At 48.8% G+C, this 20,220-nt stretch overlaps 1 protein-coding gene across 5 annotated transcripts in view; it reads right to left on the bottom strand.

Annotated features, from left to right (window-relative positions):
* Positions 1-19,989, bottom strand: part of SMARCC2 (SWI/SNF related, matrix associated, actin dependent regulator of chromatin subfamily c member 2) — a 28,416-nt gene extending 8,427 nt beyond the window's left edge. For 2 of the 5 annotated variants that reach the window (XM_030939446.1, XM_030939450.1), the window contains exons 1-22: positions 19,766-19,989; positions 17,621-17,740; positions 16,600-16,685; positions 15,489-15,570; positions 15,303-15,395; positions 14,632-14,701; positions 14,321-14,390; positions 12,487-12,562; positions 12,187-12,318; positions 11,966-12,081; positions 11,155-11,279; positions 9,621-9,680; positions 9,434-9,471; positions 9,027-9,157; positions 8,645-8,716; positions 4,448-4,561; positions 3,418-3,571; positions 2,645-2,737; positions 2,293-2,412; positions 2,136-2,198; positions 1,195-1,453; positions 789-950 (exon numbers count right to left, since the gene is read on the bottom strand). In XM_030939446.1, the coding sequence (XP_030795306.1) occupies positions 789-950; positions 1,195-1,453; positions 2,136-2,198; positions 2,293-2,412; positions 2,645-2,737; positions 3,418-3,571; positions 4,448-4,561; positions 8,645-8,716; positions 9,027-9,157; positions 9,434-9,471; positions 9,621-9,680; positions 11,155-11,279; positions 11,966-12,081; positions 12,187-12,318; positions 12,487-12,562; positions 14,321-14,390; positions 14,632-14,701; positions 15,303-15,395; positions 15,489-15,570; positions 16,600-16,685; positions 17,621-17,740; positions 19,766-19,876 (2,347 nt within the window). In that variant the 5' untranslated portion in view covers positions 19,877-19,989. The remainder of the gene's footprint in view (positions 1-788; positions 951-1,194; positions 1,454-2,135; positions 2,199-2,292; positions 2,413-2,644; positions 2,738-3,417; positions 3,572-4,447; positions 4,562-8,644; positions 8,717-9,026; positions 9,158-9,433; positions 9,472-9,620; positions 9,681-11,154; positions 11,280-11,965; positions 12,082-12,186; positions 12,319-12,486; positions 12,563-14,320; positions 14,391-14,631; positions 14,702-15,302; positions 15,396-15,488; positions 15,571-16,599; positions 16,686-17,620; positions 17,741-19,765) is intronic. The other 3 variants (XM_030939447.1, XM_030939448.1, XM_030939449.1) reach the window with 3 other exon arrangements.
* Positions 19,990-20,220: the final 231 nt, after the last annotated feature.

Raw genomic sequence — 20,220 nt, 5'->3', positions numbered from 1 at the left:
CACAATCATGGTTCACTGCAGCCTTGACTTCCTGGGCTCAAGTGATTCTCTCACCTCAGCCTCCTGTGTACCTGAGGCTATAGGCGCACGCCACCACACCTGGCTAATTTTTTTGGTATTTTTTGTAGAGACGGGATTTTGCCACGTTGCCCAGACTGGTTTCAAACTCCTGGGCTCAAATGATCTGCCCACCTCAGCCTCCCAAAGTACTGGGATTACAGGCATGAGCCACTGTGCCCAGCCTTCACAAGACTTTTTTCTTTTTGAGACGAAGTCTTGCTTTGTCACCCAGACTGGAGTGCAGTGGCCTTGATCTTGGGTCACTGCAACCTCTGGCACCCAGGTTTAAGCTATTGTCCTGCCTCAGCCTCCGAAATAGCTAGGATTACAGGTGCGTGCCACCACGCCCAGCTAATTTTTGTATATTTAGTAGAGACGGGGTTTCAGCATCTTAGCCAGGCTGGTCTTGAACTCCTGACCTCATGATCCACCCGCCTCAGCCTCTCAAAGTGCTGGGATTACAGGCGTGAGCCACCACGCCCGGCCTTCACAAGACTTTTCTAATAGCCCCTTCTACAAGCCAAGATTTTTCTACCCAAAATCTTCATGAGAGGACCAGTAGGGGTCCAGAGCCCCTGAGGTAAACTCATGGGGAAAATAAAAACCCTACCGATTTTCTCATTCATGTTGTGCTCTGATGCCAACTTGAGGCAGAAATGGCACAGGGAGGCCAGGGTGGCTCCGGCTCTTGTGAAAGGCAAGAAATGTGGGAACCTGCCTGGCCTTACCAATCCGCTCAGGCTCATCAGAGGTGGTTCCTGCAATGCCACTGCTTTCCAGACCGAAGGCCGGGTCCGCCTTGCCTGTTACTTTGGCTGCTTCTTCCACTTTCCGAACATGGGCCTCCACCAAGGCCGTGGGTACCTCCTCCTTCATTTTGGAGAACTCCTCTGTAAGACCCAGAAAGGATGAGGCTGGGAGTGGCGCAGGGGGACAGTTCTGGCAATCCCTGCAAAAGCTTACTCACAAGCCCATGTCTTCATCTAAGCCAGCATGGAGCCTAGACAGATGCCTGAGCTGAGGCCCGCACAGACAAGGCCAGCAGGGCAGCCAAACTTGAGAGGATTCAGTCTGAGTAACTAGCCCTTCAAAAGCAAACTAAGAAGGCCAGGTGGAACCGCCCACCCCCATTACCTAGGGCTGACTTTGCAGCAGCAGAGGCGACTCGGGGATCGACGACAGAGGCCAAGAAGGCAACAGTGCTCATAACAGGGTTGCCCGACTGACTGAAGGGGATGGGTTGGTAGGCCAGGGGGCCTAGGGAGGCCTCTGAGTCCTCCAGGTATGGGTCTTCAATGGGAAGACGAAGAAAATGCAAGATGCACTCGTCCTGTGTGCGGCTTCCCACATGCTCGGACACTTTGTTCCAGTCATCTTTGTACATTTCCAGTGCCTGGTGGTAGTGGTGGAGACATAACTCCGCTTACTTAGCCACTTTTCTCGAAGGCCGACTCCCCCCATCCTACTAAGGGCAGCTGGTTTCAAAGCTCTCTATGTTCTGGTATTTGTGTACTCTGCTAGGTCCAAGAGGGATCTTGAAGTAGCACTAAGAAAGGATATGAAGTTAATGAAATGGCCCAAATCCCCAGCCTGGAGCTGGTCCCTGGGGCAGGTGCAACAGGCATTGGGAACGGGAGAGACAGGGCAAGATCATGCTCTGCTCATGCCAAACTCCACGATCTCTCCTCACTCACAAGTGTGGCCAGCAACTTCAACATGTCTGTTTTCTTTTTTTGTTTGTTTGTTTTTTGAAACAGGGTCTTGTCTCACTCTGTCACCCACGCTGGAGTGCAGTAGTATGATCACAGCTCACTGGAGCCTTGACCTCCTAGGCAATCCTCCCACTTAGCCTCCTGAGTAGCTGGGACCACAGGTGTGTGCCACCACACCTGGCTAATTTTTAAAATTTTTCATAGAGACAGAGTCTCACTATGTTGTTCAGGCTCATCTCGAACTCCTGGGCTCAAGCAATCCTCCTGCCTTGGCTTCCCAAAGTGCTGGGATTACAGGTGTGAGCCTCTACACGGAGCCCACTTCTGTTTCCAGAGAAAAACTCTTTTCTTTGCCCCAATTACCTCCAGGAGAAGCAGGGTTTCCTGTTCTGTCCACTCACGAGTGGCACTGGCTGCAGCTTTGCTCTGCAGGGGAAACACAGGCAGGTCAGAAGAGAGGAGCCTGTGACCTCTGAGGAGTGAGCATTCTCTACCCCTAAAGTCGGCCCCCACCTCCTACCTTGGAGGGAACATTCTTTTTTGTGTACATGTCTGTGCGCAGCCCAAAGTTTTGCATGTCTGTTGGTTTCTCTTTGCCTTTGTCAGGAAAGTTGAGCATTTGTTGGGAAGCAGAGGTCTGCTATTTGTGGAGGGAAAGAAAGAGGTGAGTACAAGTGACCACTGGGAGCCAGGGGCTGACAGAGAGAAAAAACAGACAGAAGGAGCTTCTTTCCCAAAGCCAGGGACACCCCTGGGTGGGACTTCCTCCCTTACTGCTGTAGTTCCTCTGCTCTCATGTCTCTTCTTCCCGGGCAGGGGCCCCCCAATAAAGGGGCAAATGAGCAGCCCAGCAGGGTCTGCACCCCACCTACCAGCTCTGGCTTGCCCTTAGCCGTCTCTGGCACCAGGTCATCCAGCTCTTTGCCCTTTCGCCCAGCCTTGGTATCAGCATCAACCTGGCGGCCCTGGGGGACAGAGCTTGGCGTCATGGAGGCTGGGCAGGAAATGACCAGGCCAAGGCCCTGGAGGCCTCAAGACCAAATGCTGGGCGGCCCGCAAGCTCTGGGGGCACTCATGCCACTGTTCCATGTTCCCTTCATGATTAGTAAGACATGTCATTGGCATGATATCCATATATATTCACATTATCTTTACAGGTTCTCTTAGGAGCTGGACAATTACGTTCTAATCCTAGATTTGGTACTCTGTGACCTTGGGCAAGCCACATAACCTTCTTCCTAAATTTTATAATGGATGAAGTGAAAATGGAAAAAAAAAAAAAAAAAAAGAAAGTGATAATTATGAGGCAAAAATGAAAAAATGTGGCAAAGATGACAAAGTTTAAAAATTTCATGCAAGTTAATTTTAAGCCATTTTTTACTATCTATTGAATCCCCTACATTAGCCTGTCTGCTCCTTGAGTAAAAGGATAATCTCTTCTCCCTCAGCAATTACAGCCTTAGGTACAAAGGCTAAGAGAGGGTGCTAAACACATGGGGCTGATTCCTGTGGCCCTTTGCATCCCATGGAAAAGGAAGAAGCCTCAAAACACTCCTGAACCATTAGCCTAAAAACCAGAAAAAGAAAAGTTCAAAGAAGCCCAATCTTCCCAACCCTGCCCCGTCCCCATAGCACCTCACCCTACCTGAGGGGTCTTGGGCTGCAGAGGCACCAGCCCTGATGGTGTGTCAGCCAAGACATGGAAGTGAGAGGTAGGCGGAGGCCCCATTGGGGTTGGTCGACTCTCAGCATCCACTTGGTAGTTAATAAGACCCCACTGTTCTAGGAAGGCATGGACCCTGTGTGGAGAGAAGCAGAGACAGTGTCACACGGATAGCCAGAAAGGTGCACGAGAAAGAGGAAAACTGGGGGTAGAAGTTGGGGCATAAACCCCTTCCCCACGCAACCCTGGCCTTTTCCTCTGTTCATTGTACTCCTTAGGAAATTTTACCTACTCCAGTTGTTCATTTACCACCTAAATGCCAGTGACACCCAAGTCTACATCTCCAGCCTGGGCCAATCTCTATATCCACCTACCTACTGAACATTTCTTCCTGAATAGCTAGTAAAACTGAACCAGTTTCTTTCTTTTCTTTTCTTTTTTTTCTTTGCCCTTCCTCCCTCCCCCCTCCCTCCCTCTCCCTCTCTCTCCTTCTCTCTCTTTTTTTCTATCTCTGAGAGGCTAAAGTGCAGTGGTGTGATCACCGCTCACTGCAGCCTCCACCTCTAGGGCTCAGTGATCCTCCTATCTCAGCCTCCTGAGTCACTAAGAGCACAGACACGTGCGACCACGCCTAGCTAACTTTTTTGCATTTTCTGTAGAGATAGGGTTTCGCCATTTTGCCCAGGCTGGTCTCGAACTTCTGGCCTCCAGCAATCCTCCCACCTTGGTCTCCCAACATGTTTAGATTATAGGCATGAGCCACTACACCTGGCCTGAACCAGTAGCTTTCAATTACACACGTGCTCCTTCTTTGTCCTATATTCTACACTTCAGAGAATGCCACTGCTAATCCCTCAAGTCATTCATTCCCAAACCTGTACTTCACCTTTCTCTAGAGGTGTTTTTTTCTGCCTGCTCCTCTATGTTCCTTGCTGGCATCTCTACTGTTGTCAAAACACATCCATAGGCAGGCATCCTCATGTACCCCCTTCCCCTCAGCCACAAGACCCACCTCATGATGGCACAGACATCACCCGCTAGGTTTCGACGACAGGCGGTAGAGGTAAGATACTCTTGGGGGTTCAGTCGGTAAGTGTCAATCATAAAGTTTCGATAGGCCAGGTAGCTTAGAAGAGAGAGAGAGAAACAAGAAAAAAAATAAATGTTTGTTAAAGGGCTAAAGGAAAAAATGGTAAGAGAGCTAACAACTTCTCCTGCATGATAAAGGTGGAAAAAAGTAGATTATTTGACTCAATACACTGAGTGCCTGCTATGTGCTAGATGAAAGGGTTTCAGATAGGTCTTACTTTTCCTAGATGGTGTTTTCTTTTTTTTTTTTTTTTTTTTTGAGGCGGAGTCTCGCTCTGTCACCCGGACTGGAGTGCAGTGGCCAGACCTCAGCTCACTGCAAGCTCCGCCTCCCGGGTTTACACCATTCTCCTGCCTCAGCCTCCCGAGTAGCTGGGACTACAGGCGCCTGCCACCTCGCCCGGCTAGTTTTTGTATTTTTAGTAGACACGTGGTTTCACCGTGTTAGCCAGGATGGTCTCGATCTCCTGACCTCGTGATCCGCCCGTCTCGGCCTCCCAAAGTGCTGGGATTACAGGCTTGAGCCACTGCGCCCGGCCTTTTTTTTTTTTTTGAGATGGAGTCTCGCTCTGTCGCCCAGGCTGGAGTGCAGTGGCCAGATCTCAGCTCACTGCAAGCTCCGCCTCCCGGGTTCCCGCCATTCTCCTGCCTCAGCCTCCGGAGTAGCTGGGACTACAGGCGTCCGCCACCTCGCCTGGCTAGTTTTTTGTATTTTTTAGTAGAGACGGGGTTTCACCATGTTAGCCAGGATGGTCTCGATATTCTGACCTCGTGATCTGCCCATCTCGGCCTCCCAAAGTGCTGGGATTACAGGCTTGAGCCACCGCGCCTGGCGATGGTGTTTTCTTTAAGTGAATTATCTCCTTGGCTATACTTATGGATATTTCATACAATTTTTTTTTTTTTTTGAGATGGAGTTTCACTCTTGTTGCCCAGAGGCTGGAGTGCAATGGCGTGATCTTGGCTCACAGCCACTTCCGCCCCCTGGGTTCAAGCAATTCTCCTGCCTCAGCCTCCTCAGTAGCTGAGATGACAGGCATGTGCCACCACGGCGGGATAATTTTGTATTTTTAGTAGAGACAGGTTTTCTCCATGTTGGTCAGACTGGTCTCGAACTCCTGACCTCAGGTGATCCTCCTGCCTCAGCCTCCCAAAGTGCTGGGATTACAGGCATGAGCCACTGCGCCTGGCCATTTTATACAATTTTTAAACAAGGAATTAGAAGAAAAAGTACTCATTTCCAAACTCAGATGTTAATAAGGAAGTCCTTATTCATGCACACAGCTAGTCAGCATAACATGGTAAAAAACATATGTTTTGAAGAAAAGACCTAAGTTCAAATCCCAGTTCTACCATAAGGACCTTGGCAATTTACTTCGATTTTTTTAAACCTCAGTTTCCTCATCTGTAAAACGGAACATCCGTTGAGAATGAGAGGTCTATAGAGTACTAGTACAGTGCCTGGGGCACTGCCAGGGGCTAAAAAAAATGACGGCTATTATGTGGTACAGTGTAAAGTTTCAGATCATGGGCCAAATTAAAGGATTCAGATCCTGGTTTTACTTACTAGCTCTGTGACTTTATGCAGGTGACTTGACTCCTCTGTACCCTATCTGTCAACTGAAGATGATATCTACCTCTAAGACTGATGTAAAGATTAAATTACTCAATGTATGTTGGACATTTAGGATAGTGCCATTTAGGATAGTGCCTGGAAGATACTAAGCTCTCAACAGATGTAGGCAATTATCATCATTTACTATTTTTTTTTTTTTCTGAGATGGAGTTTCACTCTTGTTGCCCAGGCTGGAGTGCAATGACGTGATCTCGGATCACTGCAACTTCCACCTACAGGGCTCAAGTGATTCTCTTGCCTCAGCCTTCCAAGTAGCTGGGATTACAGCTGTGTGCCAACACACCCAGCTATTTTTGTATTTTTAGTAGAGATGGGGTTTTACCATGTTGGCCAGGCTTGTCTCGAACTCCTGACCTCGTGATCTGCCCCCGCCTCGGCCTCCCAAAGTGCTGGAATTACAGGTGTGAATCACCACGACGAGCCCATCATTTACTATTTTATACCAAGAGTTCAGTTCCTACTCCAACCCTGCCTGCATGTCATGTTGAATTCATTTCACCTGATCACTACTTTCTTTTCACACATACTGCTTTCTCCAGGAAGAGAAGAGAGAACCATAGCAAGCTATGAGGAAAAAACATGGAGGGACCACTAGAGAAGGCAAGCTGTGGAATAGCTAGGAAGAAAACTTGTTCAGTTCTCAGTCTCACCCACCTCATCAATGGGGTTATCTTGAAGTATTCCTAACCAAAGAAGATTGCCACGTCTTATCCAAAGCCAAGCAGGTTTGGCCTGAGGCAAAATCTTTTTTTTTTTTTTTTGAGACGGAGTCTCGCTCTGTTGCTCAGGCTGAAGTGCAGTGGCGGAATCTCGGCTCACTGCAAGCTCTGCCTCCCGGGTTCACGCCATTCTCCTGCCTCAGCCTCCCAGGTAGCTGGAACTACAGGTGCCCGCCACCACGCCCGGCTAATTTTTTTGTATTTTTAGTAGAGACAGGGTTTCACTGTGTTAGCCAGGATAGTCTCCCATCTCCTGACCTCATGATCAGCCTGCCTCGGCCTCCCGAAGTGCTGGGATTACAGGTGTGAGCCACCACGCTCAGCTGGCCTGAGGCAAAATCTTGAAGGAGATGAAGACTTTTGAGCCCCAAACCCATACTTTTATTTATTTGTTCATTAACTTTTTTTTTTTTTCTGAGACAGAGTCTCGCTCTATCGCCCAGGCTGGAGTGCAGTGGTGTGATCTTGGCTCACTGCAACCTCTGCCACCCAGGTTCAAGCGCTTCTCCTGCCTCAGCCTCCAGACTAGCTGGGACTACAGATGCGTGCCACCACGCCCGGCTATTTTTTTTTTCCCCCCCAGACAGAGTTTCACTCTTGTTGCCCAGGCTGGAGTGCAGTGGCATGATCTTGGCTCACCACAACTTCCGCCTCCCATGTTCAAGCGATTCTCCTGCCTCAGCCTCTGCAGTAGTTGGGATTACAGGCATGTGCCACCATGCCCGGCTAGTTTTGTATTTTTAGTAGAGATGGGGTTTCTCCATGTTGGTCAGGCTGGTCTCGAACTCCCCACCTCAGGTGATCTGCCCACCTGCACCTCCCAAACTGCTGGGATTGCAGGCATGAGCCACTGCGCCTGGTCTTTTTTGGTATTTTTAATAGAGACAGGGTTTCACCATGTTAGCCAGGATGGTCTCGATCTCCTGACCTTGTGATCCACCTGCCTCGGCCTCCCAAAGTGTTGGGATTATAGGCATGAGCCACAGTGCCCAGCCTTGTTGATTAATTTTTTTAGATATGGGGTCTTGCTGTGTCAGCTAGGCTGGAGTGCAGTGGCATGATCATGGCTCAGTGTAGCCTCAAACTCCTAGGCTCAAGCAACCCTCCCATTTCAGCTTCCCAAGTAGCTGGGACCACAGGTATGCCCCACCATGCCCAGCTAATTTTTTTTTTTTCACTTCTTTAGAGATAGGAGTCCTGCAATGTTGCTCACGCTATTCTTGAACTCCTGGCCTCAAGGAATCCTTCTGTCTCAGTGTCCCAAGTAGCTGGGATGATTTACAGTCGTGAGCCACCGTGGCTCCTACACTTCTTTCCCAGAGAGCCCTCTCCATCCCTTAATTTATATAAACTGGTCTTCTATTAGTTCCTTCTCTTGTTTTTCTATGAAAACCTACTCTCAGGAACCAGCCTGATAATAGTAATTTACACTTTAATCAAAGCTATTACTTGTGCTAGGAATATCTGCAGTATAGACAATATCAGTAATATGGATTTAAAGGCTCTATACCCTGTTAAAAAGAATTTGAGGCATTAAAGTACTTGTTATATATAGAATACCCTTGGGCAAATCCTAAAGAACATGTGTCTACATGCTAGGCCAGGGCTGCCTAAAGGCAGATATTGTGTCTTTGTAAGCCTAGCACAGTGCCTGGCTCATGGAAGGAGCTCGAGAAATGTTTGCTAAACTGAATGTTACTGGATCAGGAAGGGTGAATGGGGGGACAGGAGGGAGAAAGAGAATCATGAGCTGAGATTTCCTTACATCTCTGGAGTCTTGGACTTGTTCTTGCCGTTGAAGAACTCAGGGAGAGCCCTCCGCTCAATGGCATGAACGCTGTAAGAGAAGCCAGAGTGGTTTCAGAAGAAGGCACTGTTGAAGGGATGGGGGCCCCAAGGGAGGAAAAGTCTAGAAGGCAAAGAAGGAAAAGACCTTGAAATTGCTGGAGTTAGAAGCTTGGGGAGAACATCCCACAGGGCCGTAAGACTCAAGAGGACACCAGGAGCGCCCCTAAAACTAAAGTGTACTCTGGTCTATCTGGCTGAGGAAAAAATAACTTACTTGGAGGAGGCAGGGAAGAGAACAACCTGTTGACCCCTGGAGGCAGGGAAATAAGGACTCAGTGCGAAGTTGGGGACAACCATACCTATTGTAGTCAAACCAGGCAGCATAGCTGGGAATGATGATGTGGTGGGTCTGTTCAGTCACGTTGTCCTCATGCAGGTCTGGATTCTTGGTCTGTTCTCCCTTGTTCCCGGTACTGTTCTCATCCTCATCCTATAAGTATGGAGGCTGCTGGACACTCAGCATTCCTGTTTCCTCCCTAGCAACCCTCTGCTTCTCCCACACCCCAGGAATGTGGACACTACAGATAGGTGATGGGACTGAGCAGTCATGGGCCCCAGGACTCTGAAAGGGTCAGAGTTTTGAACAACAGCTAGAATTAGTCTACAGTGGGTAAAGTCTGGGCATTGAAAAGTTTGGGCAGAATGAACTCTATAATCACAAATCAGAATCACATAGAGAGGTAGGGCCTCTCTAAACTGGCTCCACCTTGCCCGTTGTCTCCATGCTTTCATCTTCCTGTTCATCTGAAAGACAAAGACCAAGATGTAAAGCTGGAGCCTCCCGAGAGGCAAGAAAGCCCTACCAAAAGCCTATCAGGTTAGCGAAAAGGGCGCAGCTGAGCCCTCCCCTCCCCTTGGCTCTGACTGCCTTGCCCAAGAGGCTCCTGTCTTACCTAGGTCAGTCATGGTGCCGCCTTTGACTGGGGCCGACTCTGAGTCTTTCTTTGTGTTGACTGCCAAAACAGAGAGTCATTTTATTAGACAGATTTTGCCTAATTCAAGCCTTCAATTTAATAGTTACGGAGATCCTACTTTCTCCAAAAATTTTCTTCATCTGATTGCAAAATATAGTAATTCTCTCCAGTCACAATTATTCTAGGGCCTGAAACTTGCTTGCTACTTCTCTAACCAAAAATTAGCTTATTTCTCTATGTACATTCATTAATCATTCTTGTCTTTGATAGGTCTTTATCTCCATCTATGTATCTGTAAGCTTTTAATGGTCTGATACTGAACCTGACCAAATCACTCTGTGGAGGAATGGTTAGGTGTTAAACATTTTTGAAAGCATACTTTCCTCAACTGAATTCATATGCATATGCTCAGGAGCAAACATAGAGAGGAGAGCTGATTGATGAGGAGGTGGAAGCCAGAACTCTTCTTGGCGGCACCCCCAATCCTACCCCTGAAACACACGTCTGGAATACCTGGGGTGAGTCTATAGAATACAGACTGTAAACCAGCATTAGTGGAGCAATGGTCTCCAAAGTGGGGTTCTAACATAGGATGCAAAAGATGATCCACTGCAACTCAGGAAGAGAATACAGAACTTCTCTTCATGTTTTTGTATTGTTTTGTTTTTTTGAGATGGAGTCTCACTCTGTTGCCCAGGCTGGAGTGCAGTGGTGCGATCTTGGCTCACTGCAAGCTCCGCCTCCCGGGTTCAAGTGATTCTCCTGCCTCAGCCTCCCGAGTAGCTGGGATTACAGGCGTGTGCTACCACACCAGGCTAATTTTTGTATTTTTAGTAAAGACAGGGTTTCACCATGTTAGCCAGGATGGTCTCGATCTCCTGACCTCATGATCCGCCTGCCTCGGCCTCCCAAAGTGCTGGGATTACAGGTGTGAGCCACCACGCCTGGATACTTCATGTTTGTTTTTATCATTTTTTACATTTTTCAATTTTTGAGATATGTTTGTGTTTTATAACGTTCCCACAGTAGTGACTTAATAGTACATGTACAGGCCGGGTGCGGTGGCTCATGCCTGTAATCCCAACACTTTGGGAGGCCGAGGCGGGCGGATCATGAGGTCAGGAGATCGAGACTATCCTGGCTAACACAGTGAAACCCCGTCTCTACTAAAAATGCAAAAAATTAGCCAGGTGAGGTGGTGGGTACGTGTAGTCCCAGCTGCTTGGGAGGCTGAGGCAGGAGAATGGCGTGAACCTGGGAGGCAGAGCTTGCAGTGAGCCGAGATCACGCCACTGCACTCCAGACTTGGCGACACAGCGAGACTCTGTCTCAAAAAAAAAAAAAAAAAGTAGCATGTAAAATATCATCTAGTATGATTATGATTATGTAAAAACTAAATTGTGGATCCTGTAGACTGGAGGTGGACCTGAGAAATCAGCTCACTCAGGGTTTGGCAAAGGAGAATCAGGATGGGGAGTGGGGGTGAATTCCAGGAGCTCAGCCTGGCCTGTACCTGTTTTGGGAAGTGTCACCTCTTCTACATTGGGGACTGGTGAGGGCTCGTCCATGTCCTTTGTGAGGTCTTCTTGCTCCTCTTCTCTGTGGCCACGCTTTGACTTAGTGTAAGGTGTTGAGGGACTGGGAAGGAAAGAGAGTGAAAGAGAACTCAGTCATCCTTGGACAAGGAGTCCCTGGAAGCTGAAGTTCAAGGGAAGGGAAGTGACAGAGAATTCCAAGGGTAGAGCTGAGTACAAACAGAAACCAGTAATTACAGAGTAATTGGAAGTGGCAAAGGCTTTTCATTTGATAAAGCTCTCTTTAAATTTCTAGTGGGGCCAGGACCAGAACTAACAACCGAGTAGCTGAAGATCTCATCGGCCGGGCGCGGTGGCTCAAGCCTGTAATCCCAGCACTTTGGGAGGCCGAGACGGGCGGATCACGAAGTCAGGAGATCGAGACCATCCTGGCTAACACGGTGAAACCCCGTCTCTACTAAAAAATATAAAAAACTAGCCAGGCGAGGTGGCGGGCGCCTGTAGTCCTGGCTACTCGGGAGGCTGAGGCAGGAGAATGGCGTAAACCTGGGAGGCGCAGATTGCAGTGAGCTGAGATCCAGCCACTGCACTCCAGCCCGGGCGACAGAGCGAGACTCCGTCTCAAAAAAAATAAAAAAAGATCTCCTCATCTTCCCTCTCAGGACACCTGCAGTATTACGGCACACCCAGGTCAGGACCAGGTGCTTATAGGAAGGGATTTGTCTTTCCTTCCTTCAACATGATGTGGAGAGAATGGTGAACTCGGGGGCAGGCTAGGGGCTGGCACACCCTTTCTTAGCATTTTTCTTCTTCGCTTCTGGGGTTGGTGAAGGAGAGGGGGAGCGCTTCCTCTTCTTATAGTTTCCTCCTTTCTTGTCCCGTCGATCTGAATCTGGGCTGTTCACCTACAGGATGAAGAATCAGGACAAATGTCAGCCTACAATCCCCAATGAAGATTTGTTCTGAGACTTATGCTAAGGGCGCCAGGAAAAAAGAACAGGATTTGTCACCTCATCTGTCAATGTCTTCGCTGAAATCTTCTTTCGGCGGGAGACAGGGTTTTTGTCATCATTTACTTCGTAGTCTTCCTCATTCATCCATTCATTGAAGGTGTCGGTGTCCAGGATCCACTTTGCATGAATCTAAAGTACAAAGGCAGATCATGCTGCAGAGAAGCCTGGAAGCTACAGCTCTGTCTGGGGACCCTTAACAGAAAAAGCCCAAGGGCACACGAGCCTCTGTTTCACTTTCCAAGAGTAGACTGCTTCTGGCATTCTTTTTGGGGAAGAGGGGGTACAAGAAAAGCTCACCTTCCTAGGTTTCTCAGGAGTTGGAGCATCTTCCACAGATGCTTCAATTTCACTCGCTGGGATCCATGTGTCATAACTGCCATGGGAAATTGAGCATACAGTAGAATCAATGGGATAGAATTGTGGAAAAGTGAAGTGCAAATCTTTTATCCTTTCCATTTACAGAAAGTACTGGGTTGGCTTATTTTTTTGGTATTCTATTTATTATAAAGAAGTAAAAGCACATTACGAAACATTTCAAAAATAGAGAACAAAAAGAATTACCCTTACATAACTACTCTTGACACATGTATATATGTTTTTTCACAGTAATTTTTGTTTTGTTTTGTTTTTTTGATACGGAGTCTTGCCTTGCTCTGTCGCCCAGGTTGGAGTGCAGTGGCGCAATCTCGGCTCACTGCAACCTCCACCTCCCAGGTTCAAGCGATTCTCCTGCCTCAGCCTCCTGAGTAGCTGGGATTACAGGTGCCTGCCACCACGCCTGGCTAATTTTTATATTTTTAGTAGAGACGAGGTTTCACCATCTTGACTAGGGTGGTCTCAAACTCCTGACCTCATGATCCACCCACCTAGGCCTCTCAAAGTGCTGGGATTACAGGCGTGAGATACTGCGTCCAGCCGGGGTTTTTGTTTTTGTTAAGACAGGGTCTCACTTTGCTGCCTAGGCTGGTCTTGAACTTCCAGCCTTTAGTGATCCTCCTGCCTTGGCTTCCCAAAGTGCTAGGATTACAGGAGTGAGCTACTGTTCCTGGTCCACAATTTTGTTTTTACATAATCATAATCATACTAGATAATATTTTACACGCTACTTTTTTTTTTTTTCTGAGACAGGGTCTTGCTCTGTTGGCCAGGTTGAAGTGCAGTGGTTCAATCACGGCACAATGCAGACTCAACCTCCTGGGCTCAAGTAATCCTCCCGCCTCAGTCCCCCAAATAGCTAGGAGTACAAGTGCGTGCCACCATGCCCAGCTAATTTCTGTATTTTTTTTTTGTAAAGACAGGGTTTCACCATGTTGCCTAGGCTGGTCTCAAACTCCTGGGCTCAAGCAATCTGCCCGCCTCAGCCTCCCCAAGTGCTGGGATTATAGGCATTAGTCACTGCACCTAGCCTACGTGATACTTTTTGTTTTGTTTTGTTGAGACAGAGTCTCGCTCTATCGCCCAGGCTGGAGTGCAGTGGTGTGATCTTGGCTCACTGCAACCTCTGCTGCCCGGGTTCAAGTGATTATACTACTTCTCAGCCTCCCAAGTAGCTAAAACTACAGGCGTGCGCCACCACGCCCTGCTAATTTTTTTTTTTTTTTTTTTTTTGTATTTTTAGACACAGGGTTTCAGCATGTTGGCCAGGCTGGTCTCGAACTCCTAACCTGAGGTGATCCGCCTGCCTTGTCCTCCCAAAGTGCTGGGACTACAGGCGTGAGCCACCATGCCGGGCCTACATGCTACTTTTTGCAACTATTAATAACATTCACTTATAAATTATCCATGTTATTTTACATCACTTTAAAGGCTGCATAATAGCCCACTGAGTAGATATACAAATTTACTGAAACATTTTCCTACTGTTAGACATTTAGATTGTTTCTAACATTTACATATCAAAAATTATGCGGGGATAATCAATTCATACATAAAGCCTCAATTGTTTTAGCCCAAGGCTTACTCACTAAGTCCAAACTTCCCCCAAGACTGAGGTTCACTTAATAGGTGAGAGGAGAACAAATTAAGTGATCTAAAAATAACTCTGAACGAGTGGATTCTTGCTCTGCTAGATGTTCCAGGGCTTCTGGGTCTGGCTCTTATACTTAAACCTGCCCCAGGAACCCATCCTCACCTGTCAGGATAGTAGCCCCAGTGCAGAAGAACCTGCTTATCCCTCTTCATGACTGGTCGTACCCATTCCTCTGGGGATAGAGGAAGAGAAGGGAGAGATATAAGCTAAAGAGGGACACACAAAAAATACTGTACATAAGCCCTAACTAATGCACTCTCCTGTTGTAGCAGGGGACTTGGTAATAGGAACTTAAGGTGGTAGGAGGATTCAAGATTGAAAGAGGAGCAGCCCAGGTACTGAATGGTGATCTTAGTCCTCTGCCTCCTAGTCCAAACCATCCACTCAAGTGGCCAGGAAAACCCAGGTCTCACCTTCTTCTAGATTCCCCGGGACAGGATACACAACATGGGAGGCATTGTTCTTATCCTCAGTGACTGTTCCCTAGATGGTACAAGGAGAAGCAGGTAAATTACGGTCCCCTCTGAATTACTCAAGGTTTAGCCACAGAGCTGCCTTCCTAATCATATTTTGCTTATAATAGTATTAAAGATAGTTTGCATTCTCTAAGCACACACCAGCTAAGTGGCAGACGGAAACAGCTGGGATTGTGCTAATAATGGAGAAAAGTCAAAGAATTAAAAATTGCTACAAATAATCCTCTGAACAGATAATCTACACATGGGAAATTTAAAGTCAACTGTACGTCCTTATCAATGACATCTGTTCATTATTATAAAGTTCTAAAGAGCAGGGATTTCATTTATCTGAAATCAAGCAATCTCTAGCTCAATAGAAGTGGATACTATTTTTCCCCAGGCCAACATAAGTCTCTAGGAACATTAATGCAAACCTGTCAGGACTGAAAAATGGGAGAAGCAGACAGAAAAAGACAGACTCAAGGCTTTAACTCAAGTCTTTTTCCAAGTAGACAGAGCCACCTCTGAAGCAGAAAACATGGTAGTTCAGGGCTGCTGCTTGGTATAGAAAACATCGGGAAAAAAGTCATGGAGTTTCTGAAACCTCTCCTGACCAGACCATTTACCTGGTGTCTCTTGATAATGTCCTTTAATTTCCCTAGTAGTTTGGGCTCAATTTCTGGGCACAGAAAAATGTTAGGTCGAGACAGGCAATTATTCTGTGGAGAAAAGAAATAGAATGAGATTACGGGAAAGGAGTTTTTTAGATTCTCACTGAGGGAAGGGAGATAAATAGGGGATATGCCTATTACCTGCACCAAGGACTTCTCGATAGTCATAAACATTTCCACATTGCGGTCCATGCGTGATGGATTCTGGAAATCGTAACGCCGCCTTGTGAAGAGGCAATAATCTAGTGAGTGGTATAGCTCAGGTCTGCAGATGAGGTGAGGGCATGTGACTTTTTTGTTTTTTGAGATGGAGTCTTGCTCTGTCACCCAGGCTGGAGTGCAGCAGTGTGATCCTGGCTCACTGCAACCTCTGCCTCCCAGGTTCAAGCAATTCTCCTGTCTCAGCCTCCCCAGTAGCTGGGACTATAGGCACATACCACCTCGCTTGGCTAATTTTTGTATTTTTAGTGGAGACGGGGTTTCACCATATTGGTCGGGCTGGTCTCGAACTCCTGACCTCAGGTGATCCACCTGCCTCGGCCTCCCAAAGTGCTAGGATTACAGGCATGAGCCACCACACCCGGCGTTGTTTTGAGAGGGAGTCTCGCTCTGTTGCCCAGGCTGGAGTGCACTGGCGTGATCTTGGCTAGCTGCAACCTCTGCCTCCCCTGTACAAGCCATTATCCGGCCTCAGCCTCCCAAGTAGCTGAGATTACAGGTGCCCACCACCATGCCCAGCTAATTTTTGTATTTTAGTAGAGATGGGGTTTCGCCAAGTTGGCCAGGCTGGTCTTGAACTCCTGACCTCAAATGATCCAACCACCTCGGCCTCCCAAAGTGTTGGGATTACAGGCATGAGCCACTGCGCCGAGTCATGACTTCTTAATATGGGAAATTAGGAGGCAAGCTTGCTTACAGCTATTGCCAAAATCACCTGGGATCTGAGGTTCACTGATCTCAACTCCATGAATCACTCTCTGTGCTTACTCCAAAGGGACAAAAAAAGGTTTGAGATGCCAACCTAAGAATCCCTTTTCCTCTACAAAACACACACTGATACTCGCGTACACACTCACTGTTGGCGACTGTTTTGGCTCTGACTCCCAACCATTTTTCTGACCTAACAAGTCAGGTCTACTGACCTAGCAAAATAAAGACTCACAAGAATTTCTACCCCAGAAAGACCCCAGGGAATCAAAAAGAGGGATTTCCTCTAAACTAAATGTAAGAAGAATAGAGAGAATCATCTCACCATCCCTGGTCACTCTTGAATTTGTAGGCAGCTGCAAGAATGTGGCACAAGGAGCCTCCCGCTTTGAAATCTAGGAAACATTTGATCTACAAAATCAAGGTATGGAAGAAGCATGTCAAGGTTCCATTGTAAATTCTATCATCACTTAAAATCCTTTCACAAAATCCCATGCTGAACTGATCTCCTTTTTTTTTTTTTTGGGATGGAGTTTCGCTCTTGTTGCCCAGGCTGGAGTGCAATGGCACGATCTTGGCTAACTGCAACCTCTGCCTCCCAGGTTCAAGCAATTCTCCTGTCTCAGCCTCCCAAGTAGCTGGGATTACAGGTGCCTACCACCACACCCAGCTAATTTTGTATTTTTAGTAGAGACAGCGGGGGTTTCTCCATGTTGGTCAGGCTGGTCTCCAACTCCAGGCCTCAGGTGATCCGCCCACCTCGGCCTCCCAAAGTGCTGGGATTACAGGCGTGAGCCACCATGCCCAGCTCAAAGCTGAAATTCTTTAACCCTTGTGCCATTCCATCATGTGGCCTGCAAGAGGGGAGTAAAAGAAACCAATATACAGAAAGCACCACCTTGTGCTAACACTTTACTGGATTATCTCAGGTGCCATTATAGAAACCCTACACGGTAGGTTTACTAATCCCATCTAGAGATGAAGGAACCAAGACTCATGAATGCTGCCCAAGATCACACAGCCATCAAGTGGCAAAGCCAGGATTTGAACACAAGCCCGCACAAATCCAAATCTCAAGTCCGCTTTTAACCATGCCATGAGAGACTTGTGGACTGATCCCAGGCACTCTGAAATAATTTGTTGCACAAGGTATTACTAAGACAAAAAGAATGGTAAACTGGAGACTAGGCCAAGCCAACAATGCCCTGACCAGGGATAGGGATGGTAGAAAATAACCCAAATTTCAAAAATTACAAAATTCGCAAATCTTTTTTTAAAACACAACTCTCCAGTTTGGAGGACTCACCACCACCACCCCCCGCCCTCTCTGCTACTTCTGCACTCACCGGCAGTTTAGTGAGCGGTGCATTGCTGACATGTTTGCCAAAAACTTCTTCCTGAAATTGTAGTAACTGTACAACCAGGCTAGACAGGGACTTGTTGGTGGGTGGTTCAGCTTGTATATACTAAGGGAAAAGAGGGAAAGGAAAGCAAAATAGATCTCAGATAAATTGTCCACTATCTCCCACATTTCTCCCCCAGAGGCTCTGGAAGTATCTGGAGCAAAGAAAATAGTACCTTTCTCCCTATTTAGTCTCTATAAAGAAAATGGCAAAAGGGATGCTCTGGACACCCGAACCAGGAAGCTGAAATTCTGCTGTCACCAGCCCAGATGGCCAGTGTTGGGGAGAACAGGGAAGCTTACTACTCTTCCTCAGCTATACTCTGAAATTGGAGTTGCAGGACCCTATTATCTTGGCACCTCATCTTCAACCAACAGCACTGAGGGTTGTAAAATTCTGGAGGTTTATAGAGTTCAGGTCATGGAAGCAATACCTTTGGAGCTCTAAGAGAGACATTTCTTAGGGGAACTCTGTGTAAAGCCATGATTCCCCCTATAATGTAGCCTAATAAGAAAAGGTACGAGGAAGTGAAGGAGGGCAAGCGGACTGAGAGTGAGCTTGTGCATTTTGCTTCTGAAGACTGGGTATAAAGGTCTTCATAGGCCCTCCTAGACAGGAAGGGCCATCCACTCACCAGCCTGATGGAGAAGAGCAAGAAAACATCTACCCTGTCCGAGGAAACTATCCGAGACAAGTAACCCTGGCCCTACCTCAATATTTCCACACTTCACTACCTAGTAGCATCCTAGCCTTCCATTCTAATTTGAACCTGAGCCAGACTTTCTTTTTACCTTTTGACCCGTTTTCTCCCCCCTCATCACAAAGAAGACAGCGCCTCTCAGTGAGAGGTGAAAAGAGTATATCTGTGAAGGGAAAGGTAAATGACAAAGAGCTAAGAGCATGGAAGCTGAACCAGGTCACAGTTGTCAATCCCCCCAAGGCCGGAGGCTAAGCCCCTAGCTTGATCTCCCTGCAAAAGGTCAAAGCAAGAGCCTCTCACAGGCATAGAGACAAGCCATAGAAATAGCAGCTATTTGTCAAGATTCTGACACCCAGAGAGACCCCAAGGGCAGGGCCAGGCTCATAACCAGGATCAGTAGGAAGTTCTCCTAAGCCACTAAGCACACTTCTGACGAGCTGCAAAGCCGGCAGGAAGAAATGGGGAGCCGAAAGAAAGCCACAAAGAGAACCCCTCTCTGAGGGTAGTGAGAAAAAGAGAGGCAGACCATTTCCAGGGAAAACCAGGCCTAGAGACAAAGACGACACCAGGAAGAGGTCTGGTAGAAAAGACAGGTAAGGATTCTTAAACCCTTTGTTCACTACCTTATGATCTCCAGTTATGGGGTTTGAGGGTGAGGGGCTAGAGATAGAACGCTTACCCTAACCTCTCGACCCCAAACCCACGGTACTGCAAAGCTAGGTTGCAGGGTGACTTCATTGCAAAATCGAGGAAAGGTTTTGGAAGGGGTCGCTACCCAGGAACTCCTATACCCCAGCTCCCTGAGAGATTCTGTTGCCCCTTAGATGAAGGTGAGGGATGAGCGGCGGAGACAGGTGATCCCTGGGTGGGGACCTTTTTCAAGCTGATGAGCAGCCAACGGCTGGCTCTGTGACTGTTTACCCTCCTGCTTTCCATCCTGTCTCTGAACATACACAAAGCACCGGGGAGGCCTCAGCCCCGCCGGTACCCGGCTCCATGGGGAGCTCTGGCGGGCACGTTCCGGGTTGCGGGGGAACCCATTGGGCACCCGGTCCACACCCGGCCGGCCGCCTCTCCCAGAAGAGCCAGGAGGGCGATGGCTGAGGGGAAGGTGGGCTAATGGCACCGGGGCCTGCCGGGCAGTAGAGAAAAACAAGGGGCAGAGGGCGCAGCAGTGGGGGCGGGGGCTGGGCTCGGAGGCTGGGGGTGCGGGGAGAGGGAGGCTGGGGGAGGGGCGCGGGCGCGCGGGAGGGCGCGCGGGGGGCTGCTCCGGAGGCCGCGGGGGAGGGGCTGGGGCGCCTGGAGGGTGGGCAGGATCCCGGGGCTGCAGGGCCGCGGTCCCTTTGTCCCGCCCCCGGTCCCCGCGCGGCCCGGCCCGGCCCGCGTACCTTCTTGTAGTTCTTGCCGAGCCACAGCCGCACGTTGTCGAACTGGGTCACGGTGTCCGCGGCCTCGTAGTACTTCACGTTGGGGCCGCCGTCCTTCTTCCGCACCGCCATCTTCTCGGGCTCGGGCCCCGCCGCCGCCCGCCCCACTCAGCTCAGCTCCCGCCTCCTCCGCCTCCTCCTCCGCCCGCCTCCCGCCGCCTCCCGCCGCCGCGGCCGCCGCCTCCCGCCGCCTGGGCCGGCCCCGGTCCGCGCTGCGCCCCCTGCCGGCAGGCCGGGCGCGGCGGCGGAGTTCCAGGCGCGGGCCGACCCTGGCGGCCTACCCGGCAGCGGCGGCGGGAGCCTCCGGGGAGAAGGACTCTTCCTGGAGGGGGCGCCATTCTCCTGAGATCCCTCTTACCAGAGGCGAAGCCCTTCCCTCTTTTTGCCTCAGCCCGTTAGTGTCACCTCGCTATGCC

Source organism: Rhinopithecus roxellana, chromosome 10 (assembly GCF_007565055.1).
Source record: "Rhinopithecus roxellana isolate Shanxi Qingling chromosome 10, ASM756505v1, whole genome shotgun sequence".
Taxonomy (NCBI): Eukaryota; Metazoa; Chordata; class Mammalia; order Primates; family Cercopithecidae; genus Rhinopithecus; species Rhinopithecus roxellana.
Note: the sequence above shows the minus strand (reverse complement) of the source record. Positions and strands in the feature narration are given on the sequence as shown.